Source organism: Letharia columbiana, assembly GCF_014066305.1.
Source record: "Letharia columbiana isolate WasteWater2 chromosome Unknown Sc0000018_s1, whole genome shotgun sequence".
Lineage (NCBI taxonomy): Eukaryota > Fungi > Ascomycota > Lecanoromycetes > Lecanorales > Parmeliaceae > Letharia > Letharia columbiana.
The window spans coordinates 178,360-205,669 of NW_023501059.1; the positions used below are offsets into that span (position 1 = coordinate 178,360).

The 27,310-nt window shown below is 51.0% G+C and overlaps 13 protein-coding genes across 13 annotated transcripts; 9 read left to right on the forward strand and 4 right to left on the reverse strand.

Annotated features, from left to right (window-relative positions):
- Positions 1-749: 749 nt before the first annotated feature.
- Positions 750-2,517, reverse strand: HO173_006165 (uncharacterized protein; the record flags this gene model as incomplete). Its single annotated transcript, XM_037308076.1, has 3 exons — positions 750-792; positions 850-1,234; positions 1,293-2,517. 3 exons carry the CDS (start codon positions 2,515-2,517, stop codon positions 750-752), a joined length of 1,653 nt encoding a protein of 550 aa, XP_037164850.1.
- Positions 2,518-3,347: 830 nt separating this feature from the next.
- On the reverse strand, positions 3,348-5,986 carry HO173_006166 (uncharacterized protein; the record flags this gene model as incomplete). Its single annotated transcript, XM_037308077.1, has 2 exons — positions 3,348-5,781; positions 5,850-5,986. 2 exons carry the CDS (start codon positions 5,984-5,986, stop codon positions 3,348-3,350), a joined length of 2,571 nt encoding a protein of 856 aa, XP_037164851.1.
- Positions 5,987-6,690: 704 nt separating this feature from the next.
- HO173_006167 (uncharacterized protein) lies at positions 6,691-7,547 on the forward strand (the record flags this gene model as incomplete). Its single annotated transcript, XM_037308078.1, has 3 exons — positions 6,691-6,745; positions 6,800-6,867; positions 6,921-7,547. The coding sequence occupies 3 exons, from the start codon at positions 6,691-6,693 to the stop codon at positions 7,545-7,547; spliced, it is 750 nt and encodes a 249-aa protein (XP_037164852.1).
- Positions 7,548-8,376: 829 nt separating this feature from the next.
- Positions 8,377-9,602, forward strand: HO173_006168 (uncharacterized protein; the record flags this gene model as incomplete). The annotated part of the gene is made up of 3 exons (XM_037308079.1): positions 8,377-8,382; positions 8,447-9,386; positions 9,439-9,602. 3 exons carry the CDS (start codon positions 8,377-8,379, stop codon positions 9,600-9,602), a joined length of 1,110 nt encoding a protein of 369 aa, XP_037164853.1.
- Positions 9,603-9,881: 279 nt separating this feature from the next.
- HO173_006169 (uncharacterized protein) lies at positions 9,882-13,157 on the forward strand (the record flags this gene model as incomplete). Its single annotated transcript, XM_037308080.1, has 1 exon — positions 9,882-13,157. The coding sequence occupies one exon, from the start codon at positions 9,882-9,884 to the stop codon at positions 13,155-13,157; it is 3,276 nt and encodes a 1,091-aa protein (XP_037164854.1).
- Positions 13,158-14,396: 1,239 nt separating this feature from the next.
- HO173_006170 (uncharacterized protein) lies at positions 14,397-14,624 on the forward strand (the record flags this gene model as incomplete). The annotated part of the gene is made up of 1 exon (XM_037308081.1): positions 14,397-14,624. The coding sequence occupies one exon, from the start codon at positions 14,397-14,399 to the stop codon at positions 14,622-14,624; it is 228 nt and encodes a 75-aa protein (XP_037164855.1).
- An 80-nt stretch (positions 14,625-14,704) lies between these two features.
- HO173_006171 (uncharacterized protein) lies at positions 14,705-14,965 on the forward strand (the record flags this gene model as incomplete). The annotated part of the gene is made up of 1 exon (XM_037308082.1): positions 14,705-14,965. The coding sequence occupies one exon, from the start codon at positions 14,705-14,707 to the stop codon at positions 14,963-14,965; it is 261 nt and encodes an 86-aa protein (XP_037164856.1).
- A 54-nt stretch (positions 14,966-15,019) lies between these two features.
- On the forward strand, positions 15,020-15,499 carry HO173_006172 (uncharacterized protein; the record flags this gene model as incomplete). The annotated part of the gene is made up of 2 exons (XM_037308083.1): positions 15,020-15,358; positions 15,416-15,499. 2 exons carry the CDS (start codon positions 15,020-15,022, stop codon positions 15,497-15,499), a joined length of 423 nt encoding a protein of 140 aa, XP_037164857.1.
- A 531-nt stretch (positions 15,500-16,030) lies between these two features.
- On the forward strand, positions 16,031-16,360 carry HO173_006173 (uncharacterized protein; the record flags this gene model as incomplete). The annotated part of the gene is made up of 1 exon (XM_037308084.1): positions 16,031-16,360. The coding sequence occupies one exon, from the start codon at positions 16,031-16,033 to the stop codon at positions 16,358-16,360; it is 330 nt and encodes a 109-aa protein (XP_037164858.1).
- Positions 16,361-16,916: 556 nt separating this feature from the next.
- On the forward strand, positions 16,917-17,423 carry HO173_006174 (uncharacterized protein; the record flags this gene model as incomplete). Its single annotated transcript, XM_037308085.1, has 2 exons — positions 16,917-17,023; positions 17,069-17,423. 2 exons carry the CDS (start codon positions 16,917-16,919, stop codon positions 17,421-17,423), a joined length of 462 nt encoding a protein of 153 aa, XP_037164859.1.
- An 816-nt stretch (positions 17,424-18,239) lies between these two features.
- Positions 18,240-18,796, reverse strand: HO173_006175 (uncharacterized protein; the record flags this gene model as incomplete). Its single annotated transcript, XM_037308086.1, has 3 exons — positions 18,240-18,483; positions 18,553-18,648; positions 18,702-18,796. 3 exons carry the CDS (start codon positions 18,794-18,796, stop codon positions 18,240-18,242), a joined length of 435 nt encoding a protein of 144 aa, XP_037164860.1.
- Positions 18,797-22,009: 3,213 nt separating this feature from the next.
- HO173_006176 (uncharacterized protein) lies at positions 22,010-22,920 on the reverse strand (the record flags this gene model as incomplete). The annotated part of the gene is made up of 3 exons (XM_037308087.1): positions 22,010-22,249; positions 22,318-22,805; positions 22,857-22,920. The coding sequence occupies 3 exons, from the start codon at positions 22,918-22,920 to the stop codon at positions 22,010-22,012; spliced, it is 792 nt and encodes a 263-aa protein (XP_037164861.1).
- Positions 22,921-23,597: 677 nt separating this feature from the next.
- HO173_006177 (uncharacterized protein) lies at positions 23,598-25,391 on the forward strand (the record flags this gene model as incomplete). The annotated part of the gene is made up of 2 exons (XM_037308088.1): positions 23,598-24,128; positions 24,285-25,391. The coding sequence occupies 2 exons, from the start codon at positions 23,598-23,600 to the stop codon at positions 25,389-25,391; spliced, it is 1,638 nt and encodes a 545-aa protein (XP_037164862.1).
- Positions 25,392-27,310: the final 1,919 nt, after the last annotated feature.

Here is a 27,310-nt window from a genome sequence, read left to right on the forward strand (position 1 = left end):
AACTAAGAAATGGCTTTCCACCAATGCCGATACCCAAGACAAAAACAATGAACTGCCTTATCCACGGACTTTCTATCCGTCCACTCATCAAACCTTCCCCAGACCCTACCTCGCCTACCTACCTACTCTCCGGGTATGCGTGCTACCCCAGGTACTTCCTATCCGAACGTGATTCCCTCTCCCCCTGACGCCACACCCCTCAACTACACTACGCTACGCTACGCGACGCATGCACCTCCTTACCGCACACACACCGTGGAAACATCCTAGCAACATGGCCGCCATCACGGTGAAAGGAAAAAGAAGCGGCCGGCCAAACAGAAGACTAGACCGATGAGACACCGAAGTAGGAGCCATTAGGATAGGAGCTTGAGTGTTTATTCGCTTGCATTTCCTTTCTCAAAATGTAAACGACGGTCCGAAGCCAGGGGTATATGATGGGTGGGACTCCCGGAGTCACGAACACCAGAGCCCTTTCGGTCATGCCATGCTCCAAGAATATTGGCAAGATAAAACCCCGTGATCCCGTTGGCCGTGAATCTCCATTTCCATACCCTTGCCCATCCGAAACGCTCATTCCAGGGGCTCCAACAGCCCTGCCGTATCCGTTGAGGGGTATCGCCAAATCAAAAACAAGGGGTGAAATACAGCCTGTATCCAACAACTCCAATGCGCTGCAAATATCGTAAAGGCCGTAACGCGATTCGTAATATCCAAATGAAACTTCGTCATCAAGGGCCTGTAGGGTCTTAGCTCACAACAACAGCAAGCATCCCTATGACAGCCGTGTACCTGAGCATCGCATTAGCATTCCCTCCCGACATTTTCCACGCCCCAGGCGCGACTCACGTAGCGATAGCCTTGCCCCAATCTAGCAAGCTACCTGGATTATTAATTACCTCCGGACTCAACGTGCATAAACTTGCTACTCCAACCATCGCACTGATGACCAATCTAGCCACAATCTGCGGTACCAATTTGAACACGATGATGGTCGACAGTAGTCCAAAGACCACGACGGTAACGGGCGTCTCCAGGGCAGTGCCGGATCGAAAATCTAGTCTAGGGGCTGAGGGAGATACGCAGAGGAGGTCTGAGTCTTGGTTGAGGAAGGCGCTTTCAGACTCGACGACGGGGGTGTGCTTGGTGATCCAGGAGCGGTAGGCGGTGATGTCGGCATGGGAAGCAGGTTCGAGAGACTTAGTCAGGCTGCTATAAGACGTGAGGGCGCGGTCTAGGTGAACTTCGTTAGTGACCTCTGGCGGAGTAAAAGATGGAAAGCGGTGACTTGCTGTATTGCTCCATCTTCGCGAAGCTTCTCCCTACCAGATCCAATCTGTGCCATTGCAATTGAGACGGCAGCTTCGCCTCGGCCCTCCGCGAAGCGGGCCTCCTCACATTGTTCTGTTCCTCGTGCGCAATAGCATCATCTAGATCTTTCAACTGCTCCTCCATCTCGGATATTTCATCTTGCAGATACAGCAGCATGCGATTGTTGAGCATTTCGAATTTGCGATAGATAGGCTTCAGCAACGTATCGTCCTTAGAGTGAATGTTTGACGCCAGGAACTCGTAGCCTGACATGCTGGCCTTGGGCCGAGGCCGCTCTTGATATGAAGTACCCCTACTCAGGTGATGAGGAAGCCTCGGTGACATCTCAGACAACTCAACGCCCGCGTCATGAGCAGTCTGGGCCAGCATAGGCGGTGATGGGGCGTAGTAGGCCTCGGGGCATTGGTTGTGGTCCGTCTCTAGCGAAGGCCAATGCTTGTGGCCGAAAGCTGAATTGCGATCAGTAGCAGGGTCGGGGTTGAGGTTAAAGCCGTATCGCTCCATGCGATAGGAGTCTTGCACATCCTGCTCGGTACCGGGTTCGTCGAAGACTGTCGGTAGCTTGTGCTGTAGTATTGGCGACCCCTGATCAGGACTGCTGGAGCGCACCGAAATTCCGGAATCCGAGTGTAGACTTCCACGTCCCCAGGCGCGCTGTACGCCGTCTTGAATCGCTCGCACTTCCAGGTCACTGTATCTGGGAGATCTCTGTGGTTGTGCCATTATCCTCGCAGGACTCGAGTTGGAGCTTTCGCCAGACGATAGCCCTTCCTCTTCCGATTGATTGTCTTCGTGTTCTTTCTCTCCCACAGCGATGCCCGAGAGCTCTTGCTCTTCCTCTTCCGAATGAACGTCTTGGTGTCCTTTCTCTCCCACAGCGTCGCGGATACCTTCATCCTCCTCATGTTCCATGAACGCAAAGACGTCAATGTTCTCTTTGTTCGAGTTGTTCGTACTTCGAGGCTGATTAGGATGGTGTTCTATCCGCTTGACAGGCTCCTTCTTCGCATCTGGCCACTTGGAGGGTCGTAGGCTCGACGGCAAGATAGATCTGGGGGTAATGGTAGCATTGCTACTTGCTGAAGAGACGGTAGATATGACCGAGGGAGGGGCTTTCTTGTGGGAGGATGAGGAGGAAGATGACTGTTTCGAGTGCCGGCGTCGAGTGCCCCCGAGGGAAGGCATCGTGGGTAAATTTCCAGTAGATTGGCCGTATCAATCAGTGCTGGGTGTCAAGTAGTATCAGTTGGCATTCTGGAGAGATGACTAGTCAAAGTATCGTTCTAAGTTCTAACTGTTCTGCTGTTCTCTGGATCCCGAAGATTGGGGGGTCGTATCGTTGACTGAATGGCGGAGTTGCTAACAGGAGGAACCCTCCGTCAGCACGGTCCAATAAGTAGACAAATATTAAGCATATACTCCCAAGAATAATAATCATTTTACCCACACTCACCTGAAACCAATGTCTGAGAACTCGAGAGGGCCATAGCCCAGGCGAGGCACGATGGAGCGAGTGTCAGAGCCACCTCCTGTTCACGAGGTTTGGCTCTGGAGCGGCAAACCTGCGAGCCATATCCTAGCAAATAAAGCGCAGTGTCTTAGGTACTTGCGGTGGTGTTGGGCAGGATCGGTCTTCAATACGCGAGGCCAATTGGAGTGGACGGAAGTGCTCGTTGGGAAGAGCAGGGCGGGTTAGATACGTCAGGAGGCGGCGTTCTGGGAGGGTCTGATTTGACCGATAGGGAAGTTTCATGTATGTCCAACTTAGCTGCGCATTGCGCCTTTCCTGCTTTTGTGCGTGAATCAAGTCCAATTATGGAAAGGCCAACACCCCTCATACTTCTTGTTCTACTACCTAATCTACTTTTTTCTAATTGGTAGGAATGATAAGGATAAGGTATAATTGCTTGAGCTCGTCTAACCCTTGCATTTAGAATAGCACTCCTAAGAACTTATGAGATCGAGAATCGAATTATTCTTCCTCCCTTTCACATGTCAATTCCCATGTCAACCTATCATGCCGCCACTCCGTTCTGTTGAGGGACAGGCGTCCCGTTCTGCTGCCCATACTGACTAGCGGGAGGTTGTGGCGTGCCCGATTCTTGCCTCTCTGCCAGTTGAGCTTTCTGCCTGGCCATCAAAGCTGCCTGCTCCTCAGCAGTCAAGTGTCCCTGTTGAGTCGGAGAGCCAGATGACCTTGCGCCATTGACGAGAGGCGACGCTGGAGTCTGTGGGTTGTACTGTGAAGAATGCGTGTGATAAAGCGTTGTAGGGCGCTGTGGCGGAGCTGCCTGGCCTTGGGCAGAGAATGATGAGCGCTGTTGATGTGGAGATGCACTCCCGGCCGCTGGAACAGAGCCGTAGCCGTAACCCTGCGGAGGCACCGCTCGTTGCTGATAGTCAGTTTGACTCCCTCGATAAGCCTGTGGTGGTTGGACGGAGTTCGGAGGACGGGCCTGAGGAGTCGAGTATTGTTGATTGTAATTGTAACTTCTCCCATTTTGGCCTACCCCTGAGTAGCCGCGGTATCCATGCTGATAGGAACCGAAAGACTGCGACGACTGCTGGCCGTACTGCGCGGCGTAGTTGGAGGAAGACACCGCACGCTGTGGAGGCTGTTGGCTCTGAGGAGGATAGGTGGGTCGTGTTCCAGCGGAGTAGTTGTATGAAGCTGGTCGATTTGAGTATTGCGGATTTTGAAGGTAGCCCGAGTTTGATGATTGTCTGGGTGCAGTCTGAGCTCCGTACCCAGGCTGCTGCTGATAGCGCTGAACAGGGGTAGCCGTCGGTGGAATATAGCTACTGCTGCGTGTGGGGGCATTTGCGTACGCGCTGGCAGCCTGTGGATTACTTGGAGTTGCTGCAGGCCGGACTGCTGCTCTTGCGCCTGTAGCAGAATCGTCTGACTCCATTGTACCCTTTTGGTTCTTGCTCTCGACCTTTAGTTTAGTGCTGATGTTGAGAGCACCTAACTTGTCGCCATCCAGCTTGGCGACCAGATAAGGTGGTAATGTAGATACAATCAGGGTTAGCTGAGCCTTCAGCACCTCGTAGACGTCAACTTCTGCGGACGACGGGCTGGTGGGAGTTCCAGTGAGGGCGGTCGACTGAGGGTTCTGTCCACTCATGGTGCGTGCGTTAGCTGCGAGTGTAAGATTCCTTATGCGCTGATGAGAATCGAGAGTCTCAAGCAGGTCCGATATTTCTGAGAGAATAGTATCGGCTTCTTTGCTGGTCTCGGGTGTTTCGAGACTAACAATCTTGGACGGGTTCATTTCTGGCGGGATTTCCTCTGACTCCCAAGTTTTGATGGCTTCTTGAATCTCCACTTCATCTATACCATCTTCATCTCCAACGCCGTTGGCCTCTGCCTCATACAATCCAGCATCCCTCATTCCCAGTAACTCGTGGTACCTCTGCTCCCCATATTTGCGCCACCAGAAGCGATTCTTCTGTTGCTCAGCGACGATCGCTCCAGAGTCATCGCGGTCAGGTGCAAAGCTGGAGTACACACTGCGAAACAAAGCATCCTCCTTGGCCTGATTGTGCGCCACCATTGCCTCTTCTGATATCGAAGTCTGAGGCTCACCAAAGCTCAAAGCTCGATCTCGCTGTTTGCGCTTTGATTCTGGAGACACTATCTGAGTGGAGGAAGGAGCCGCATTGTATGTCAGCCACTGGCCAGTCGACAATGGTTGTGTTGTATAGCCATCTCGCCTGCCAGACTTGCTTTTGGACTCAGCCTCGGTGGGATTATACCAATTGACGGACGAGCTTCTTGTTGCTGTGTGTCTTGACTGCTTTGGTAGCGGTAGAGGGAGTAACCCAGGTGGAGGTGGAAAACGTTCCCCCAGTGTGGGTGTAGGTTTCTTGTCCTCAGTATTGATGATGCTGTGTACCGGGACTATCTTAGTCGCAGTAATGCCATTCGGCAGTGCAGCCTCGTTGAGTGGTCCATCCGAGATATTCGTCTTCCGTAAGCTGGTAAACAGCTGCCCTGTTCGCCCACTTCCCATATTGCCCAAAAGGGTCAGAACATTGTTTGCTGGACCATCAAAGTTGGACTTGGCGTCTTGCTCATCCGAGAGTTCACTTTTGACATCGTTTGACAATCTGATTACTTCAGGCCTGCAGACAAGTTCCCTCAACACTAGCTGGTCAAGCTCATTTTTAACTGCTCTGGCGCGTGATATCTGGGCATGTATTGTTTGATAAGATGACGAACTCATTCCGACACTAATCTTCTCCTGAAACTCCTCCGTGATACTGGAGACTGCGTAGTCTACGTCTTTGATAAACTCCTCGATTGAAGTGTAAGCGTTGCTCCTAAAGAGAGTGGCGACGGTGGTTTTCTCAGAGGACTCGGAAAGCTTAGTACGCTTTGCATCATGTGATTCTTGTGTAGAAGTGGAAATGGGGCGGTCGAAGGTAGAAGGAGTGGTGTCTTGGCTGTAAATAGATTGAGTCAGCATCATTCTGGTGGCTGAGGGTGGTAGCGGCTGTCAAGGGTAGCTCACTCTCTCAATATTTCCATTATATCGGCTAGCCATTCCTGGAACTTCTCTTGTTGATTCACTTGCCCGCCGCCATTCACTTGTCCTCCTTCCACCTCTCCAACTGCTAAGGTATCCGCCCGCTTTCGTTTTCCCGCCATTCTTAATTATATCATCAACTCCAGAGAGCAAAATAATATCTCAACTGTCACAATCCTAGGTATTGAATTGCATGTGAATGGTTCAGAGCCGATGTCCTGAACCGTGTGAGTCTTTAAGCAAAACCCACTAATCCTAGAATCTTCGCATTGGTGTCATAGGACAAGAGCAGTGAGGTCGGCGGAGTTTTCAAGTTTTGCGATTGATTAGGGGCCTTATATGAGGCGTATTCAGCCAAAGGCCGACGGTCTGTTGAACTTTTGATGTTCCCTCGAGGCCTAGCCGGCGGACGATCGACGCGAGGGTTGATGGACGAGGAAGTCGCGCAGCACCGCTCACCAAAGCCAGGACACGCGTGAAAAGCTTCAAAGGTAAACCTGCTTACACAGATACAACGGAAACAGTGAAGTGTTCGGCTGGTTGAATTGAATAGCTGGCGAGACAGTTGTTGAGAGCACTGAAGTGTAATCTTTCTTCAAGACAGGAAGGCCCGCTAGTGGGTAGGGCTGTGAGATTGGCTGACTAAGCACTCTACAATCAACCAGTGACTGCCCCTCCACAAACATAAATGCTTGAAGTCTTGTGCATGCTTCTAACTACCAAAGATTCTACACTATAGCTTCAGCTCACTCTCCTATTGAACCACCCCAAAAACCCTATCTCTTTCTCTTTTCTACTCTCGACATATCACAAAGTCACCGCCAATATGCCTCCAGGGAGCAGAGGACGAGCTGGCAAGTTCAGCAAGCCTACTAGAGGAGGCATGTCACAAGTCCTGCGATTGTCTTTGACAATTTTCATTGACCCTTAGATAGGCGGCAAGAAGTTTAGCAAGAACCTCACTCCTTTAGATGCAGATGGCAATCCAACCAGCATGTGGGGAGTAGGCGGGCCTTTGTCCCCTGTACTAGTAACGCAATCTGACCCGATGCTTAGGACCAGCGTGATGCCAAAGCTCAGTCGTCGTCTTCAGAAGAAGACTCATCAGAGGAGGAATCATCATCATCGGAAGAAGACCCGGACAAACCTCCTATGACACGTGAACAGCGTCGTGCTGCCGCCAAAGCAAAGAAAGAAGCAGCTATCAAGAAAAAGTCCTCAAAAGCCGCCGCTCCAGGTGACCTACCATCATCTTCGTCTGAGGAAGAAGACGACGATGACCTTGCCCCCGCGAACCCAAACCATACCGCCAAATCCCGCTCCCAAGCCTCCGCTGCTCCCATCCAACCTACAGATGGCCCCTCCAAATCATCAAAGTCTACACCCGTCAGTCAGCTCTCCCGTCGCGAGCGTGAAGCTCTCCAAGCACAGCAAGCAAAAGAGCGATACCAGAAGTTGCATGCCGAAGGCAAGACCGACGAGGCCAGAGCAGATCTGGCGAGGTTGAGTCTGATCAAAGATAAGCGAGAGCAAGAGGCCGCAAGAAAAAAGGCAGAAAAAGAGGAGAAGGAAAGCCTAGAACAGGAGCGACAGAAGGAACAAGATGCGAAAGAGAGCAAGAAGAGGGAGGCTGCTATGGGCTCTGGTGGGGCCAGCGGGAAAGGCGGCAAAAAAAAGCCATGAAAGTGTGAATGTCATGAAATGGAATGCACGTGGAGATTGGGTATTGTTGAAGGAGATGATACTTAGGCATGCATCTGAATTATGATGGACAGAACCCGGCGACATCTTATCCGTCAGTCCATATGAACCAATGGAAATACTCTTCAAAAATGCAGGCGTAATACGCTGTGATTACGGTTCATGACGAGAAGTCAAGCCAAAGACCACATTTCTTTGTTCCTGCTTCGTAAGACATTACTCGGGCTTATGAATACCCCAGGTGAGTCACATGTCTGTAGAACATGACACCCAATTTCGTTCATACTCAGTCTTCACCTCCGCTGTGTATGCAAGAGTTCACGCCCTTTCGCAACTAGGTACTGTCAAGATGTGATATTCCCCACCCGGGCCCCAACATGAGGAGGCTAACCCCCCGGGCGGCTTAGTACCCTAAGTCTGACTCTAAATTTTTAAGGGGATTCGACTTCGCCTTCAACTTTAGGGTGCGGGCAGCGCATCAGCTGAGTCTGATAGCCTGTAGTCCAGGCGCACGAGGCTCTGCAAAACAGTCTCGGGACCCATCCCCACACTCCAGATTTCGGCCGCTTTCATTCAAGCCCTGTCAATGACTCTTAGACCGAGGCCACCTGTGCGTCATCCTCTCCAGGCACGAGGGCAACGACAGAAGCCTACAGTACGAGCCAGGCAGCCACACCGTGCGCTTTGCCCTTTCAGTGTTCAAATGCTCTGATTTATTCTATTCTCTTCTAATCTCCCCTTCCACCCGTTCATATATGCATCGCGAAAACAGATTGCGTTCTAGTTCCTCAGCATTACCGTTTGCACGGCGATGATGGTAAGTTCCCGCTTTCCGTCTGGCTAAGTATCGGACCTTCTCCGCTGGTACTGACTTATTCTAGGCAGCCTCTGGCGCTCCGGACGTCAGTCGTTTCGGCCTCTCACAAGTCTATGCCCCCATTGGTGGGGGACTTGTCGACGTCGTCTTCGTCCACGGTCTAAACGGCAATCCACATAATACATGGACGAGCGAAAGGTCAAAGACCTTCTGGCCTGCACAGCTGCTACCACCTATACTCACTGATGAGAGAGCACGGATATTGGTGTATGGATACGATGCGGACGTCACATCTTTCACAGACGGGGTATCCACAGACAAAATACACAACCACGCCGAGCATCTTGTTGCGGAGCTGGTAGCCAACAGGCGGATCCGAAAAGCTTCAGAACGTCCCATCATCTTTGTCGCCCATTCTCTTGGCGGACTTGTGGTCAAGCGTGCCCTGATTTACTCGTCCGAGATCCGTGGGATCTATACTGAACATCTACGGTCGATATACGTATCCACGTTCGGAATACTGTTCCTTGGTACCCCTCACAAAGGCTCGGACGTTGCGGAATGGGGCTCTCGCCTGGAGTGGATCTGTAGCGTCGCTCTACCAAGCAGGCTTGTCGACACCCAGCCTCAACTGGTGGATGCCTTGAAGAAGAAGAACGAAACTTTACAAAATATCGACCGTCAATTCATACAGCTTATGAATAGATTCCACGTTTATTTCTTCCACGAGGGGAAGCCTACCAATCTGAAAGGAACCTTGAAATACATTGTCGATGAGGAATCGGCATCTCCAACTGTTCAGGATGTCGAACGTGCTAGTATCCAGGCGGATCACTCCCACATGTGCAAGTTCGAAAGCGATGCTGCTCCAGGCTTCGATCTGGTGGCCGAAGGGATACAACGATATGCAGGTGAGGCACCAGCAGTTGTCAGTGGACGTTGGGATGAAGAAAAGAAGGCACGGCTTGCGCAGAAGCAAGCTGCAGTTGAGGAATTGATTCCAGGTATTTGTTGTTTATGGATTCCAGCACACTTACGGCTAGCTAATCTATATAGGTAGTTTGAAAGCAACGCCTCAAACAGACTCATCCAGCACCAACTCATCTACGCCTGGTAAGAAACAATTGGCATTACCTGGCACCGAGAACCAATCCCCTATGCAAGACTTTGAGAATTACGAGGTTGAGGAACCCGCAGATAAAGACATGGAATTGGCTTGACTTGCATTGCTGCCAGGGTCATCGGTTGGCAGCTTGTGTGTTGAATCAGACTGTACTCTGCTTTGCATGTGGCGCTTCGTTGCCGTAAATCATTATTCAGGGGGCTGATTTGGCGTTTTTGTAGATACCTCACAAATACTTCCACCAAAAGATGCCCGCAACCCTCCACAGATTGAGTCAAAAAACAATGCTACCAACACTCCAGTCTCACCTGTCAAGCCAACAGAGCCCTACTTTATTGTACCCCCCGGCTTTCGCCCAAATACATTTTTCGTGGGTATGGAGAAGGAATATCAAGAACTAGATCGACGGCTCTTCGATAAGAGACGGCGCGATGGAACGGCATGCGTACTTCTACATGGACAGCCTGGCAGCGGCAAGTCCCATCTAGCTCGACAATACGTCAACAAAAACCGAAAAAAGTTTGGTGGAGGAGTGTTCTGGATCACAGCCAAGTCGAAGGAGGAAAGATACCACGCCTTTTGGAACCTCAAGCAAAAAGTCGTCTGTCGAGACAAGCCAGAACTGTGTGACGGCATCAATGGCAAGGACTTTGTTCCACTGGTCAAAGCCTGGTTTGAAGGACGACAGGAGTGGCTTGTGGTCTTTGATGGCGTCACGGTTGAAAGAGATGAAGACACCACCGATTTCGCGAATTTCGTACCGGACAGTCGAAACTCGAGCATTATCTATATCTCGAGAGCTAGGAGTCTCGAGTCTAAGCAACGACTACTACGGCCATTTCCTATCAAAGTTGGACCTCTGAAGGAGGATGACGCTAAGAAGTTGCTTTTCAAGGAACTGCACATCAAAAGACCAACAGAGGCTGAGAAGAGGAAGGCAAATGAGCTGGTTCGGAACATCGGCGGTCTGCCTTTGGCCATCAATGCCATCAGTCAGCGCCTGGCTGACACCCATGAGCCTCTTACAAAGTACAAGCTATCATACAGCGCTGATCCGACTATCGAAGAGACCTACAACAAGATTCTGGACGATCTCCAGCGTCTGGGTCATATGGAAGCATGGAACCTAATACATATACTATGCTGGTTTGGGCACGAGATTCCGGTAGAGATGGTGCACCTTGGATTAAGGATCCTTCGCACCAATGTCGAGGTCAGGGCAACCGAGATTGGAGGGAGACCAGATATAAACACTACGTTTGGAGAGTTGAGGCGGTACGCACTTATCGAAAGAAACGAGCCTGACGACGTGGACTCCATGTCATCGAGCCGGAACAGCCTGGTCGACCCAGAGCCAATCGACATGCTCAAAATCCACAGCGTCGTCCAGAACTTCTGTTGCGACTCGCTGAACACCAGAGGTTTACTCCCACAATGGCTGGGATACGCTGTGGGGCTGTTCTCTTTCTCTTACCACCAGGCAGATCTCAAGATCAAACATAGGCCAGATACTGCCCGGGTTTCTGATTATCGATACTACAAGGTACACGGTCAGAGGCTCTGGGATCACTCTGTGCATTACGAGAGCAAGACCCAAGATCTTGGGAGTATAAGGCAGATCCTACAGCCAACATTGAGCATAATCAATGAAGAGATCCTGCAACACGAGCCTAGCTCGTCCCAGGAAAGCTTGAAAAATGGCATCTTCCAGATCTCCATCTTCGACAGGACAAGTAGCAGCTCGGATTCTGGCCCAGGTCCTCTCACGCCTGACCATCGACCTACTCCTCCGCCACTCGACAATGAGACTCTGTTTGGATTCCCAAAGGGCAAGACAGCAGACTCGCCTGGAAGCTTTGATGCTGCTTCAGTCGGAACACGTCCCAAAATAGTCGGCTACAGCCCGCGACTGCCAGATTTGGACGACATCGGTTATGAGAGTGAGCAAGAAGGTCAACGTACATCGCGTCCTATGCAGCAGGATCTTTCTGGTCATACCGCACGGCCCTCACCCCCGTCTCTCGCACCAGCTACAGCTAAGACCTACGATGAAGATTGGCAAGTCGTGCCGTCAGCCTGGAAGCCAAGAAAACCCCGTGGCCGTCGTGATCTAGGAAGCTTTCGGCCTACTACGGCAAGACCACAAATAGACAGGAGGAGTGTGGCTGGATCTGTCGTTCAGTCAGACCCAGATGATAGGCAGGTTAGGGAGACTTCTCCAGCCTTTAAGTCGCTAAAGAAAGTGCAATCCCGTAGTCCTCCACCTTCGCGAAATGGTATAGCATCACTCTTCCAACGTGGACCACTAGGTCGTACTACAGCTCCGCCTGTCACGCAAACAACGTGGGCCGGCATTGCAGCGGGAAGAGCAGGTCAGCAACCGCAACAACGAAGCAATGGACCAAGTTCCGCTACTGCTGGTCGACCTGCGGCACCTATGATCATGGAGCGCGGTAGATCTCGTGAAAGCTTGAGAAGCAGGCGAGATAATGCTCGGTCGTCCCCTTCGCCTTTGGGGTCGGAATTCGTACCGCGTCGGGGGTCAGCAGCCGATACAGGAGAGGAGAACGTTCGCACGGGTCCAGCGTATCCTGCCTATACGAATGAGCGCCCACCGGCCGGTTTCCAGTATACTACTCCTTATCCAGGGTCCAGTTCCAGTCTTGCGCAAATAGCGCAAGGGCGGCCTATCGACGGTAACTTGCCATATTATAACCCCCCGCCACTGGGGCCCAATTTAGCACCTCTTCCAGTCGAAGAAAGTATCACCATCACAACCAAGCGTCCCCTCCCTCCTTACCTCTACGAGCAGCCACCGTCGCCCTTCTTCCCGCCACCAGAATCTCACTACTCATCGCAACCGCAAAGTCGAACCAGCCCTCATCAACCTTATCAACAAGTGTACAACGCGCCTTATCCGCCACCAATTATGCCTGCAATACCAAAAGGCTACTACTCGCAACCCATGTCACGCCATCACTCCGACCAATCTCGCGACTCTACAGCAGAAACAGACCCAGTTCGCTATCCCTCAAACATTTCACCACGGATTCTGCCCTCCGACGCCCTGCGGGAAAGACATTCAGACGGCCGCCCCTTTCGCAAGTCTCCCAAAACCGACTTCGCCCGACCCATATACTCAGCTCACTCGTCCCCACGCATCCAGCCCCACGACCTTTCCCACACTGGCGGCTGGGCCTACCCATCGCCGTCCCACTCAGCCCCGGATCCCTACGACATGTCCATGTCCCGCTCGTCGTCCGGGCCTGGCGTAGCAGTCTCAGACGCACCTGGTAGAATTATACGTTTCGACAACGCAGGCAGCGTGCAATTTGGTGAACACCAGCCTATCAGTCTTGAAGAAGCGAGACGGAGGACCAAGCAGCATGCCGTGAGGTTGCAGGACAGGCACAGGGAGATGGAGGCGTTGAAGGAGGTGGATGAGGAGAGTTGGAGGCGGAGGAGGGTCGAAGAGCGGAAAAGGCAGAAAGGAAGGGTTATGCAAGAGGGAGAGGGGAGGAGGGAGAGTGCACCATATCCGGAGAACAATCTGATTCCGACTGAAGAAGGGATCGTGAGAGAAGGTAGGCCAAGGGGGTTGAGTGCGCCGAATATGGATGAGGCAGTGGGGTTGGGTGTGAACCTGGGTTGAGTGAGAGAAGAGGACAACGCATGTTTGGTATTGATCTTTGTTTCTCGTTCATTGCATCGCGATCTGGCGTTCCGAGGGTATCTGCATGGCATCTGTACGATAAAAGTCTTGGGTTTCATTGTGCACATTTACGAAGCGCTTGCTGCATTTCCCTCGCATTTTACGAGCTTTAGCAGAGCGACGAGCGGAAAAGGGGATCTCGGTTTAGTTTTCGCATGTCTCATTATATAGAGATTAATAAATGTGCGACTTTTGGTGGGACTGAAGCTATCCTCTCGCGTCGTGCGCCAGGCAGGTGTAATGTTGAGCTGTCATAGGATTCTTCTTGTAGACCAAACATGGCTTTGAAGCCGAGGAAGGCTCTCGAAGCTGGTACTTGCCACCTTTGCATGGACCACATGGTACCTCAATGCGGCGAACGTTGCCTAGTCACGTGATATACAGAAACGCGGGTATGAGCCAAACTGGCAACTCGAAGTACAGAACCCTCAGGACCAAAACTCGGCTCTTGGTTACCAGCGTTAGCAGAGAACTAGGAGGCCCCTGGTACAAACGCTGCCATTCTTTTGGGCTGATCAGATGACAGTGGTCAAGCTTTGAACAAACAAAGGGGCTAATTACCGAATCATACCCCGAAACTATAAATCCTTACCGAATCATACCCCATTACTATCATCCTAACCAAATTTGGGGTATGTTCGGTAAGATTAATGCTTGGGGTATGACTCTAATTTACCAACTTGCTTGTAGACTATTGCGTGAAACTATATATGAGTCCGACTGGGTGTGGACAGGCTGGGGTCATTTGCCCACTGTTGCCAGCTTTAGGTCTAAATAGGTGTCTGGCTGTCAAGCGCAAAAGCCTGGCTGGGGGTGTTCTGCGCTGACGCCAGACTATTATAAATGGGTTGAGCTGCTACCCATCGGCTTTCGTCTGATATTTAGCTGGTAGGTACCATTAAATACGGTCGAGATATTTGCTCCTTTCTATGGTCGAATGGCCCGGTCGCGAGTTTTTCCTTTGATTTTTGTCATGAATGCAAATTAGGAATCTACCCCAGTATGGAAGTTGCAATCATAGTCCACGTGATGATTCAGTATTAGATGTTCGGTAAGGTTCTAGTTTCGGGGTATGAATTAGTAATTAGCCACAAACAAAGCCCGTAATACTGAATGCAAGGGGGCAGCCATCACATCTGACATTCTCAAAACTCTCAGCCGCCCAGGTAATCGATCATCATGACTGCCAACGCCGACATAAGACCCGACCACTTCAAGCTGGCCGAGCGCCGAGGAACCTTCGACCGCATCGACTCCAAGTTCCGCAATTTTATATCTTCAGAACCTGGCGCCAGAGTCCCACCGGAAAAAGACCGCTATATATGTGCTTCCCTCACAGGCCGGTTTCCACGGTTTGGAGGAAGCGGTAATGGTAGCCCGTCTAAACGTCCCAGATCCTCTACATAACCCTCGTATGCCCCTTCGCGCACCGTGCCAACATAGTCCGCTCGCTCAAGGGGCTCGAACACATATTCCAGCTCTCAGTCATGGACTACGAGCTCTACCCCACCGGCTGGTCGTTCACCGGCCGCGCCGGCACCGCGGTTCAGGACCCCATCTACGGCTCCAAGCGCTTCAGCGAGCTCTATCCGAAGGCGGATTCGGAGTATAAAGGGCGCTATTCGGTGCCTGTACTTTGTGACAGGAAGGAGGAGACGATTGTTAACAATGAGAGTCCTGAGATTGTGCGGATGATATACAGTGGGTTCGATTCCCTGCTGCCGTTGGAGATGAGTGAGGGGAACTAGGGCTGGGTCGTTGGTGGGCTTTATCCTGAGGGTTTGCGAGGGGAGATTGATGGGATGAACGGGTGGGTGAACCCTGTGCTGAATACGGGCGTTTACAAAACCGGATTTGCGACTGAGCAGGGGAGTCATGAGAAAGCGTGTATCGAAGTCTTCGAGGCATTGGATCGGGTTGGGGATATTCTAGCTAACAGCAAGGGAGAGTACTTGTTTGGTGAGCACATTACGGAGGCAGATGTGCGGCTTTATCCTACGATTGTGGGGTTTGATACAGCCTACTATACGCTGTTCAAGTGTAACCTGAAGATAATAAGGCATGATTATCCGAAGATCCAAAGGTGGCTAGTCAATCTGGACGGGCAGAAGGGTTTCGGGGACACGACGGATTTTGAACACGTAAGTTATCTCTTTAAGAGCTCTCAAAGCAGGAGAGGACTAATGTGAGGGTGACAGATTAAGAAAGGCTATACTTTGACACCGCGGAACAATCTTGTGCTTTTGGGCCCGACGCCGGATATGCTCCTGGCAGAGAAGTAGCTGAGATAAGAAAAGATCTGTTGTCACGATTTGACCCATATAGTTGGCCAGGCGAGGTCGAGATTTTAGTATTTTTTTGTCTTCCAAAGATGGGTTGAAAGCAAAATCTGTCGAGGGCTATATTGGTAGGGACATGACTTACAAGGTGCAGGAAGACCCAGGATTAACATTCGCCTATCATCGGCTGAGAGGCTCAGGTTGGGTAGTTTCTCATGCTCGTCGAGTGCTCGGGCTTCTCAGGTTGGATAATGTCTTATGCTCGTCGTGTGCTCGGGCTTCCTGTCTGCGTCCTTAGATCCACTTCCATGCCAGTGTCTATCAGTGGAGACTATCAAAGTGCAAGAGTCCTTAATCATCTATACGAAAGAGCAAACAGGTGTGGAATACTCCTACATCGCGATGTGCAGGATTTCTTTGTTACGAAAAGTCTCGGGTCTCACCGGATAGCCGGTGAATGTTAGAGCGACGAACGTGCTGGACTCTTACTCATCAGCTGCTGATCCTTTGAAGAAAGGTACGATAGCTAGGTCAATGGCTGACAGCTTCATTCAAATACTGGCAAAGCGTTCTAGTGCAAATAAAACAAAACTGGCAAGGTTGGGGTCCGAAGACCAGCAGTTGGCCAAAGCTGGCTTGACTAGGTATTCAGTATACTGTTTACCGGCTTTGCGCAAGCGAGCAAGGAGGGCACTTCTGCTGCTGGGCCTCGAACCTATTGAAGGATCGAACCACCAAAGTAACGAGTGGTCTGAATACATCAGGATTCCGACGTGGACGCCTGGCGACAGCTTGCTGGGCACAGAAGTCGAAAAGCTACAAGAGAAAGACTTTGCGCCATATTTAATTGCTGGCACCGCATAGGTAAAGTCTGGCTTGGGCCATATTAAAGCCTTCGATCATGGTGAAAGAGTGGGAGACTCGTCAGATGTTTTGGCTGCCCATCAGGATCTAAATTTAGACGAGATGGGTGTAAAAGATACCTCGATTCCCTTCAGGCCTGTAGAGGCTGCATTTTGGCTGGCATTTACAGACTGGGATCAGCGTCTCCGTCTTCTATCCACCTCCTTTTTGGAAAGCACTTCATCCTGGAGGAAGTGTCTGGTATTCAAGAATCCTCTGATAGACGTCCGCACGAAAGACCAGCCAGGCCAGATAGGTTTCTAGGACATGACCGATGTGTGCCGGATTTCAATAGACATCTGCATCGGTGAACGACAGACATGGACTCCCGATTTCAGCGAAGAAACCATGTTGGCCTTCCAACAATAGGGGATCGTTTATGTCCACAATGCGGTCCTCCATCAAACACTATCTTCAATGTTACTTCGTTCATCTTCTTCCTGGAGCCATCATTGCAAACGGGGAGAGACAGAACAAAATCTACGCCTACTCCACTCACCAAAAGCAAACTCAAATCATGGCTGCTTCAAGCGGCATTATAGCTCGGCCGTATACGCCTGTAGACTTGTTCCTCAACATCTCCTTTTCCACTCTTCTGGAAATCCCTGGCAAAGATATCATCCTGTAGCAGAATGCTCTGGTCAAGGATCAGATTTGTGCTATCGCAAGTCCTGGGACTACGTCTAAGGCTTTGGCTATACTATGTGTAACGGGAGAATGCGATCATCAATACTACGACGCCTACGAGAGCAATGTGAAGCAAGCCCTGTTCGTTGCAGACGCTAATGAGCAGATCGTCTACGGCCTGTGGCTGTGGCTGCAGGCCGTCGACCAAATTGCGCCTGGTCAATGGCTGGCATATCAGGACTATGGTGCCGAGGGACATTTTGCCGTTCTTCAACGGGATTGCTGCATTGCCTGTGCTTGCAAGATGATTCAGGAGGGCTTCAGCAGTCGTGAGGGTCATTCGTTCAAAGTCATTCGCATAATTTATGGAAGGCTTGCTCGCCAAGATATGGAATGATTGACTAATGATATACGGAATCAATCCCTCACCTCAATAGCCAGAAGTGCCAGCTGAAGAGGAATTGGGCGATTCAACCGAGTGCCAGAATAGCAATACTCCGAGCCACGCTCCACCTCGCCGACAGTAGTAATGCTAGGTTGATCATTCGTACTCGGCCCTCGCAACCACAGCTTCTTGGCATGGGCTACGACGTTTTCCCGTTTTCTGTATCTCAAATGCTCTCATCGAGCCAAGAGCTCAACAAAAAAGCCTGGCTTGTTGACATCTGCCTTGGAGATTGTGTATACGAGAAGTCAATCGTTAAATAAGGGTACTTAGTGAGATGTTGACAAAATGTCTCACTTCCTTTCAACTTGTACAGGGTGATTCAATACCCCCAGAGAGGACCGCTTCGACAGACTTGCTCTGGGTTGAAGCCAAAGGCATTGCGGAACGGATGTGTGAAATAGTTCAGTGAGTTTTGGTCGAAGCGGTAGACTGGAGATTGGGTGGGAGATGATGCCGAGGCTTGAGATACACTAAAAATATATCTAACTGTTTTCCTCTACTGTATCAAACAGTACTCCACACTCAATTGAACCAATCCCTGACAACGTCCTTGCTACCCCCCTCTCCCGGACTAAATACATATCTCAAAGCTAAATCTGTCCAGTCCCTGCAATCGTACCTCACAGCGCAGCCCCCTGCAAGTTGCCCTCATATCTCGGGCTTTCCTTTCGAATCGCAACTGGCTCTAGCGCGGATTGCAACAATGGATACTGCTGCTGCTGCTGATGGTACATAGACTGGACGCTCGAACCCGATTCGGACCTCTCATCCGGCATTCTCAACGGCGCCTGCTGCCTGTTTTGGCCTTTTTCCAGTTTCTGGCCGCCAGCATGCCGAGGCCCACTGAGCCTCTTTGGCCCATGAAGAGTGCTCCATAGCGCTGTGGCCGCCACTGAATTTGGAGCGGAGGTGGAAGGGAAGGAAAGGGATGAGGAGGGGGATTTTACGGAAAAGCGGTTGCAGGCCGGGGAGGCAGCCGCAGATGATTGCGAGGTTGACTTCGATGGTTCTGTTGTGGTGATTTAGTTTTGGGCCTTGTAGGGGGTATGGAAGTGGGGAATTAGTAAAGTAGGCTTACATCCAGTCTTTGATCTGTACGATATCCCAGCTAGGGCCTGCGGCGTCAGGCGAGGTGTAGAGTATGTACTGTCTTTTGATGGCGATAGCTGCAATGCTGCCTTTGATCAGCGGACTGAACGACAGAAGATGGAGCGGCTTACGACTCACACACCACCGTTGGCAAAGACGATCGAAACGCCAATCTTCTTTGCTCTGGTCATATGCAGCGTCCAAAGCAACGGCATCGGCATAAGCAGGAGCATGATGTTGCAAAAACCAAAGATGGTTTCCACATCATACGACTCCGGCTTGCACACCCTGGTAGGTGCATAACGCAGCTTGTAGTTGAACGAAGCGGCTAAGGGCTTGCAAGAGAAGCAGACCAAGAGGACAGTGACCAGAGACCAAACAGCCATAATGGCGCCAACCGCCCAAGACGTGCAGTGGAATCTCGGGGGAAAATTCTGTCAACAGCTTGTAGCAGTCGATGGCTTACTATACGTCGTCTCGATCACCCTGGCCAAATTCGCCATCCTCATCTTCCTCTACCGCCTCGGGATTGGCTTGGTAAGGAGTACGAACGATCACTAAAGGATTCAAATACGACTCAGGGACTATGCCAATATGCCTCCCGAGATCATATCGATATATGTCTACTTGCAACGTAGCGATGGAGGAGCCCCGTCAGGGAACCCCTAACCACACGGGCGACTGCAATAAGCAATGCCAGAACTGAGCTGCCTATTCCATGCACACGATTAGCCCCAAACAACGCAAACGTGAGATAGCAGAACCCTACAGTCCTCCACCCGCGAGCTCTTGTGATGAAGCATTTCGTGTACATGCGGCCACTGACGGAAAGAAAACGGACAATGACAGTGACGAGATCGGTATTCACGAGCTTCCACGCAAGGGACTCATCGTTATAAGCAGGGGAGCCTATAGTGGGACTCGACATCTTGTCTCTCCGCCGAGCTCGATGTGGAGTTTCGTTTCAAACGGTAAGAGACGAAAGTTGAGACGCATCGGATGCATCGAAGGGTTTGGAGCTCGGGGGTCAAGGATACGCATGGGAAGGGTATGAACTGAAGAAAGACAAGTGATAAAGGAGGATTGAGGACTGGCGAGGGTGCGTCAACGATGCTTTCTGGACAAGTCCACGAACGCTCTGACCCTGCATATCAGCACATGGCGAAGGGAACTGCACCAGCGTGAGGAGCACGAGCTTCATTTTCGGAGAACTTCAGAAGCTAGAAGTACTCGGTCACAACGAGGGAAAGCCTTGCCCTGGTAGACCAGATTCAATCTATCCAACAGGTAAAGAGTCACGGAGAATTCCATGAGTTTCACTGATAGTATGAACCCCCCTTGGACCGCAAGAGCCATTCAAGGTTCAAAAGGAGAAATACAACCGCGCAGAACTCCAAGCATTTCTTACAAAGTCAGCGAGCACTTAGACAGCCCCTCTCAATTCCCCCTCTCAATAGAGAACCAATGATCCCGACGGCCGTTGCGATGGACCCGAAGCTGGCGACAGCCCTAAAAACCCATCGGCCAAACCTGTCATGACGCCCCTGACGCGTCTGAGCCGCCGATACCCCAGTTACCCCAGCTTTTCACCAACTTCGGCGCTCGAGCACGATCTTCGCCCGTCGTTGCAACGCGGTAGGAATGCCGAAGAACACTCGTGCGGCCTTCCAGCGCTTCCCCAACCGACTCTACGAGTAAATAGTCTGCTCGGCTCGCTCTGTCAAACTCGGATGCGCTGATCCTTATTGGCATCGCACCAATCGATGTCCAAGAGGCTGCGTTGTCGAATGCGTTCGCTCGTGATTATGGAACTATAGTGCTCTGCCGCGAGTACCTTTAGGCGCATGGTGTCCTCGCTGACAAGTGTCAGCCAAACAGAAGGCTTTACTGGCTATCAACCACGGCAATAAAAAGTCCTGGTGTAAGAGCCATGGTCCCGTCGCCTAGAAGAAGACAGTCCAAAGTGGCGCTCGATCAACTTGGGGGGACTGCTAGGTGTTGTGCAAGATCAGGAAAAGCAAAAACCAAAATGAAGCAAATAAAAGGCGGCCAAGAACGGAAGCAGGATCTTCAGCAGGGCATTGATTCCACTCTGGACGATCGATCGTGATCTTCAACACGTTGGAGCAGGTAAGAATGCAAGATAGGTCTCTACACTCTTCTGCATAGTGCCGAGGATCCAGCCTTTGGATCGTTGCCAAGGCCGTGGGCGAGAGGTCTTTCCTTTTTTTTCTCCCCAAAAAAATCAAGAAAGACACCCGAAGCGGTATCAACGCATAAAAAATCAACAAGTCCGTATTGACAGATAGAGTTTTTCGCTTTCCAAAACTCAAATTGGACAAATCTCTATTCGTGGAAACATCTTGTTTGGGATGAAACCCAAGATCGACGGCACAAGATACAAATGCAACATCTCAGACTGCAAATTCCTTTCAACTCTGTCAACCGGTCTGTCGATTGCACCGTGGGGCTCGAAAACTTTGCACCCTCCTTTCGCACGCCGTTCGTTGGCGTTGAGACTGCACGATGCAGCCGGAGCCATCTCGAATCTGGCGTTGAATCGTTGAGGGTGTGTTAAGACTGCTGAAAGACCAGAATAGTGGCGAAAGACATCAGAACAAGGAGATCGACCTTGTGACGTAAGACACTTTCATTGTGTCATGGGTCCTCGGTTTCTCTTTCCCGCTTCCAACTTTGGGACAAAAAGGTACAACGTCGGCCTGGGCTCCAGACAATCCTGTTGAGCAAGAGAGCCAAAAACCCAAGGCCAAAATCTAAGGTGTAGCAAAGACGGCTTGGTCTTGTGCTGTAGGGGGTCGATCGTTGCAGGGTTGCTGGAATTGTGACTGCTACGTTCCGAGTACTTATATACACGAGTCTGACGCTAGTCCCAATACGGCTTCCACAGACGTGTTGAAGATATTCCACCGTCCTCCGTTCAGTCCAGTGTTCCGTCATGTGTTGGGCGGGTAGACCGCTCCCCGTTTAACAGGAATACTTAGATGTGCCGGTCAACACTCTTAAATTGACATTATGTAGGTCGATTGGTCCATGCTTTCGGTCAGAGAGCTGTCAGGCGAGGGAGCAGAGTTGGCAGTCGAGGGGGTATCGATAACTAAAAATCGCCACGACGGGCTTCAAGGAGGAACTTTCTGAGTTTCTGATGCTTTTCCTGGGTCAGTTTCAATCATGAATGAAAGTTGATTGCGGGTTGATGCCCATCATCGAGACGTGAGAATGATAGGGTTCAGCGCCTTAGGCTGCCACTCTGTTTGACGCTTTCCTGCAGCGGCGCAGACGAAGCTAAGTATAGAACTGTAAAGATGTGTTCATGTAGGTTCCTCCAGCCCAATCCTCAAAAGAATGTGTTTGGACTCCGTCGTGGGGCAGCCTCAGTATTTTGATTTTGGGTGAAACTAGGTTTATAGAAAACCCATCGCTATGTCTTACCCTGGTTTTCCAGCATAACCGTACTTCGCTTTAGCCTTTCTCTCCTCGATCCTCTCTGCACTTTTTTCCGCAATAGCCGGTCCGTCAAAGACGTAAGTGACGCTGTCCTCTGCACGGACAGCCTTGCTCCATTTGCTGTAATTTGGCAACGCATCAAACCCCTTCAGCACGCTCTTTGGAATCAAACCTGTTTCGCCATACGTCTGGCATCGGATCACGAATGGTGCTATCAAGGCCTGCATGTCCAATTAGCCGTCTACGACTCTCATCCTCGAATGCTTCAACGGTAACACCAGTCACGTACCTCCGCGAGCGTAATGCTTTCACTACCTCCAAAGAAAGGTCCAGCACCCTCCAACATCGGCTCAATCTCTTTCTTCACAGCCTCGACCAGTTTCCCGCCCAGCTGCTCCTTCTCCTCCCCCTCCGCCATCATGACCGGAACCGTATGCGTATTGATCTTCCCCACCCATGTATCGGCGAAGAATGCTATCCTTGCCCTCGTCAACGCACTCGTTGGACTTTCCCTACTCGCAGGCCAGAAGCTTGAGTTGGGGAACATATCCGCGAGGAAGGTGCTGACGATAGCGGATTCGGTGACGATCTCATCCTGCAGGATGCCATTGGAGATTCTCATGCTTGGGACGAGTCCCCGCGGGTTTATCTCGAGGTACCAAGGCTCGCGAGGGCGGTCAAGAGGGATGATGACTTCTTCGTATGGGACTCTGAGGGCGCGGAGGGTGATGTGGGCGCGGTGGGCCCATGGGCAGCCGTGATTGGTATATAGAATTACTACGGGAGGGAGTCAGTTTGTAGGGTACTTTTTCAGGTTGGGAGCATTACTTTTGGGAGCGATGCCATTGCTGGAGTCTGTCCCATTGGAGACATGATGAACATTTGCAGACATGTTGCCGTATTGTAGGTCTAGCTAAAGGGTATATGATCAGTCAAACGGCTTGACTGTCAAGGTGATGAAAGTTGAGAGTTGCGAGCTGCGAGCTCTGTACAAGTAGAGCAGCTTCATTTTCGAATTACATTATTAATGCACGTCACGCCATCCGGAGATAAAGATAGGTCTCACTCATCTCAGGCTCTCAAGCATTTAGACACGCTTAGCGGGGTATCCTATGAGCCAAACCTCACACTCGTTCCTCGCTTCGGGGGCCAATCATATCGCAAGCTCAGTGCGGCATGAAAACTACCCCTCCCAAAGATAAGCTAATCGCTGCTAGCGCAAAAGCTAGGGAACACAATCTTCTCGCGCAGGACTGAGAACTTCCTCCGTTCTTCTCATCATCGACAACACCCGAAATCCAGAAAGATCATCGTGACTGAAAGCACCGGCTCTGCGAAGCAGTCAGTCTGCAGACATCGCAGGGTAACCCTAAGCGCATCGAGAAGACAACAGTGAGTTGCGTCTTTCCTTTCCAATCCTGATTGAAATCTCTTTGCAAAAAGATCTTTTTTCTCCTGTTATCCAGCATTCACCGTTCTCCGCAATTCCCTCGACTTCCACAATGCTGACTAATCATACCAGATCACTCCGGAACCCTAGCCCTAAGAGCATTATTTACACTTGCAGCCATGCCGGCGATGTTGGAAGACCCCACGGCTCCGGCCATCTACCGTGTCTCTGGCAATCCTCCCTACCCTACGCCTGATGATCCGCAAATACCGCACTCCATAGTTCCTCGCAAGGTTACTCTCCGCGATCGCATAACCATCGCCTCCCTGCTCCCCTTCTCCACCCCCACTGCCGTTCCCGCACGCCTCCTCTCGTACCTCTGCTCCCAGCTAAATCTCGAAATTGAAAAAGGAGACACTTACCCCATGATGACCTCGATGTCTGTTTCGACATTCGGAACTTACTGGTTCCAAAATTTTGGCGCGATCATGTTGCTAGGGGAGGTGGAAAGTGTAGAGCAAGTCTGGGAAATGGAAGATGGAGGGGAGGGGTGGGAAAAAACCTGTCTGGGAAGCTTTTACGTCAAGCCAAACTATCCCGGAAGGAGTAGTCATATTTGCAACGGAGGCTTTCTAGTGACAGAGGCAGCGAGAAACAAGGGAGTCGGAAGGTTGATGGGAGAAGGGTATCTAGAGTGGGCTCCCAAATTGGTATGTCCTCTCCTTCCCTCTGCAAATGCTCTCCACAGCCATTTCACAATCTGCCCACTGATCCTGATTCAACCTTTCTCTCTTTTTTCTCTTTGAAATTTCTCTCTCGGATAGATCAAGTCTGAGACAAAAGGCTTATCTAGTATAAACTACCAGGGCTATACCTACTCAGTTTTCAACCTCGTCTACGAAACCAATGTAGCATCATGCCGAATCTGGGATGCCCTCGGCTTCAAACGCATCGGCCGGATCCCCTCGTGCGGAAACCTCCGCTCCTCTCCTAATGAATTAGTCGAAGCCATAGTGTATGGCCGTAGTCTAGGTTCTGACGCCGAGGACATTGTCAGTGAAGAACGCTTTGACAAAATCCGCTACTATCTCAAGCACGGAACCTATCCAAGTGGTGCTGACCGGGCGGAGAAGTCCAGACTGAGGAGTGCAGCGACGCACTACAAGCTCGTTGGTGGGGAAGAAAACGGGGGAGGTGAAGAGAAGCTAATGCTTAAGGATAAAGAGGTGGTGAGTGATCCGCAGCGGCAATATCAAATCTCGAAGCAAGTGCATGCACAGCAGCACGGCGGTATCAATAAAACCACGGCTACGATTGCGGAGAGATTCCATTGGGTCAGGATCAAGGAGACTGTCAGTCTCGTCATCAAGAACTGTCCAGACTGCAAAGATACAGCTGCCAAGGCACCTACCGTACGGCCAATGGGCGAGGGGCCTGGCCAGTTCAGGAAAGCTGCCTTTGCGAATGGACAGAATGGACCGAACGACCCCAACAGCATGATCGAACGGCTCGTCAACTTCGACCAAATGGACCCGCATCCCGGGCTGGATCAGAAAGATCTCTCCATCTCAAGAAGTCCAGAGATGGACCATCACGCACCGACAGCGATGATGCGCCGGCTGCAGGACTTCAACGGCATCCCTGTCGACCCGCAAATTGATCCGCGGATAATCCAGCAACAGCACGGAGCCGGCCATTACGGTGGCGAGGACTATACGGGTGCGCATAGAGTCGAGAACCGATATGTTGATTTGGACATGGATGGGTCGCAGCATCAGCACCTGCCTATGGCGATGGCGACGGAGAGGCATGTGAGGAAGGGGGATGAGCCGACAGGATATCAGACACAGGGCATGGCGCATGAGGCGAGGATGCAAGATGGGAACGCCTACAAGGATGAGAGGATGCACGATGGGGACGACTACAAGACCGAGAGGGAAATAGATTTCCAAGAGCTTTTGAGAAACTCGTGATCCATGGCTGTTCCCTCTCATCCAAGAGGACACGCTCGTGTCCTACGAAACCCTGGGTAGTGAAATACATGTACATATAGATCATTCACATAGCTTGATACCTCGTGCTTTTGGAAAGGCCTGTGGGAAGAAGTGATTGAGTCAAGCAAGGCGACAGTAAACCGCGGCGGCCCAAAACGAGTCAGGAATTCTCAAACCCTCGATCAAAAACAGCATCAAGTGGCGTATCTAACCTATCTAACGCGATCTTACCACGCAGTTTCAATCACCATCAACGAACGATACCACCTCGATACCCTAGACCAACATGAGATTGAGAAGGTTTCAGCTCAGCCAATCACCATCTGTCCACATTTCGCCTGTAGAGTACCAAGTGCCCGTACCTACCATACAGGTACGTATGAAAAAGCAGCAGTTGTCATTGAACCAATCTCTCTTGAGACACAAGTGCCATCTCACACAGATCACGCGATCGCGCCAGTTCGCTTTGGCCACGAAGGATGCCTCTTTATTTTTTTAATAAGATCTCCCCCTTCCCACCATGTCTTCTCGTCCCGACCAGAGTTTTCGAAGCCGAAGGGTCCGTATGCCGCAAGCGTTCAACTTCAATTTTCGTGGTTCATTACGAGTTCCGGGCCTGTTTTCCCGGGTGGGTTTGGCGGATTCAAAAACGTCTGGGATACTTGGCTTCGGGCATCTTTTTAGGAATAATGGGCGAATGGACGGTTCTACACCATGGTAGGATGGTTGGAAAAAGGACGATCGATGACAAGGATGGTTTGCATGGGCCACCATCCTTCTAGATCACACTGTTGTATGCCTGTGTTACTATTGTGACCCCATGTTCCCTTCGAGACCATTCACCCTCACACTAACAGTCTTCAGTTGGTGTCGACACCTCTCTCTTGGTTCAGTCACCCTCCCTCCCTTCTTGAAAGAGCTGAGCCTTTGTTGCGACGGAGACTAGGGGTTTTTGATGTTCTACAGTGCACGAGGACATGGTATAAACTCTTCAAGTCTCCAGGTGTCTTCTCTCTGCTTATTCTGCCCGTTACACACCCAAGTACATCTGAACCTATACGTATCATCCATCCATAAGCCTCAAACAACCGCGGTCATGAAGATCAACGTTACTTGTGTTCACTCGCACTATGTATGACCTTTGCTGGCGTCTCTCTCGCCGCCTTCGACACAATCCCATGATACATTGCTACCGCACTGAACTTGGCCTTGAAGGAAAGCTCCACCGCTCTCCCACTGCCACACAAGCCTCGGCCTAAAGCACGCACCCCAGGCAAGCTGGCATGAGGATTGGCAACCTTAGCTACCGGCGTCTTTTAAGATGAGTGCACTCATAGGCAACAGCCCAAGAAGTCATCGCAATCGATGTCCAGAAACAAGCCGTTGTGTGGACGACAAACTTCGTACTTTGTGCTCATCCTGTCAAAGACTCACGGTGTTCCTACCACCGCAGTTGCTTATTTTCCTGGCACAACGCCTGATCCATACCCGCCCGACCAGTTTACACACGTTGACATTACCCCTAATCAAGCTGCCACAGCGTTCCCACCGCCTCAGCTTTCCCTCAGTCTCCGCCGCAAGCCGCAACGCACTGCCCGGGTAGAATGGATCGAGAGCAAACGACGAAAGCACCGTTGTATAGTAACTGACTTCAGATGAATCGCTGCTCCGAGTCTCCCAGCCTGATGTAAAGACAGTTTCGACCTTGGGTATGCTGATGCGCTCACGTTGACGCCGCTGGTAAGAAGAAAGCGGACGGTCAACCGGTTGCTGAAAACTTTCATCTCTCCCTTCAATATTACTCGAACAGAGAGCAGATTCTAAGTTCCCCACTCACTTCTTCTCCAACGCAAACGTAACACTGTCAACTGTCAAAGGCTGCAGCTCCGGATCTCCTT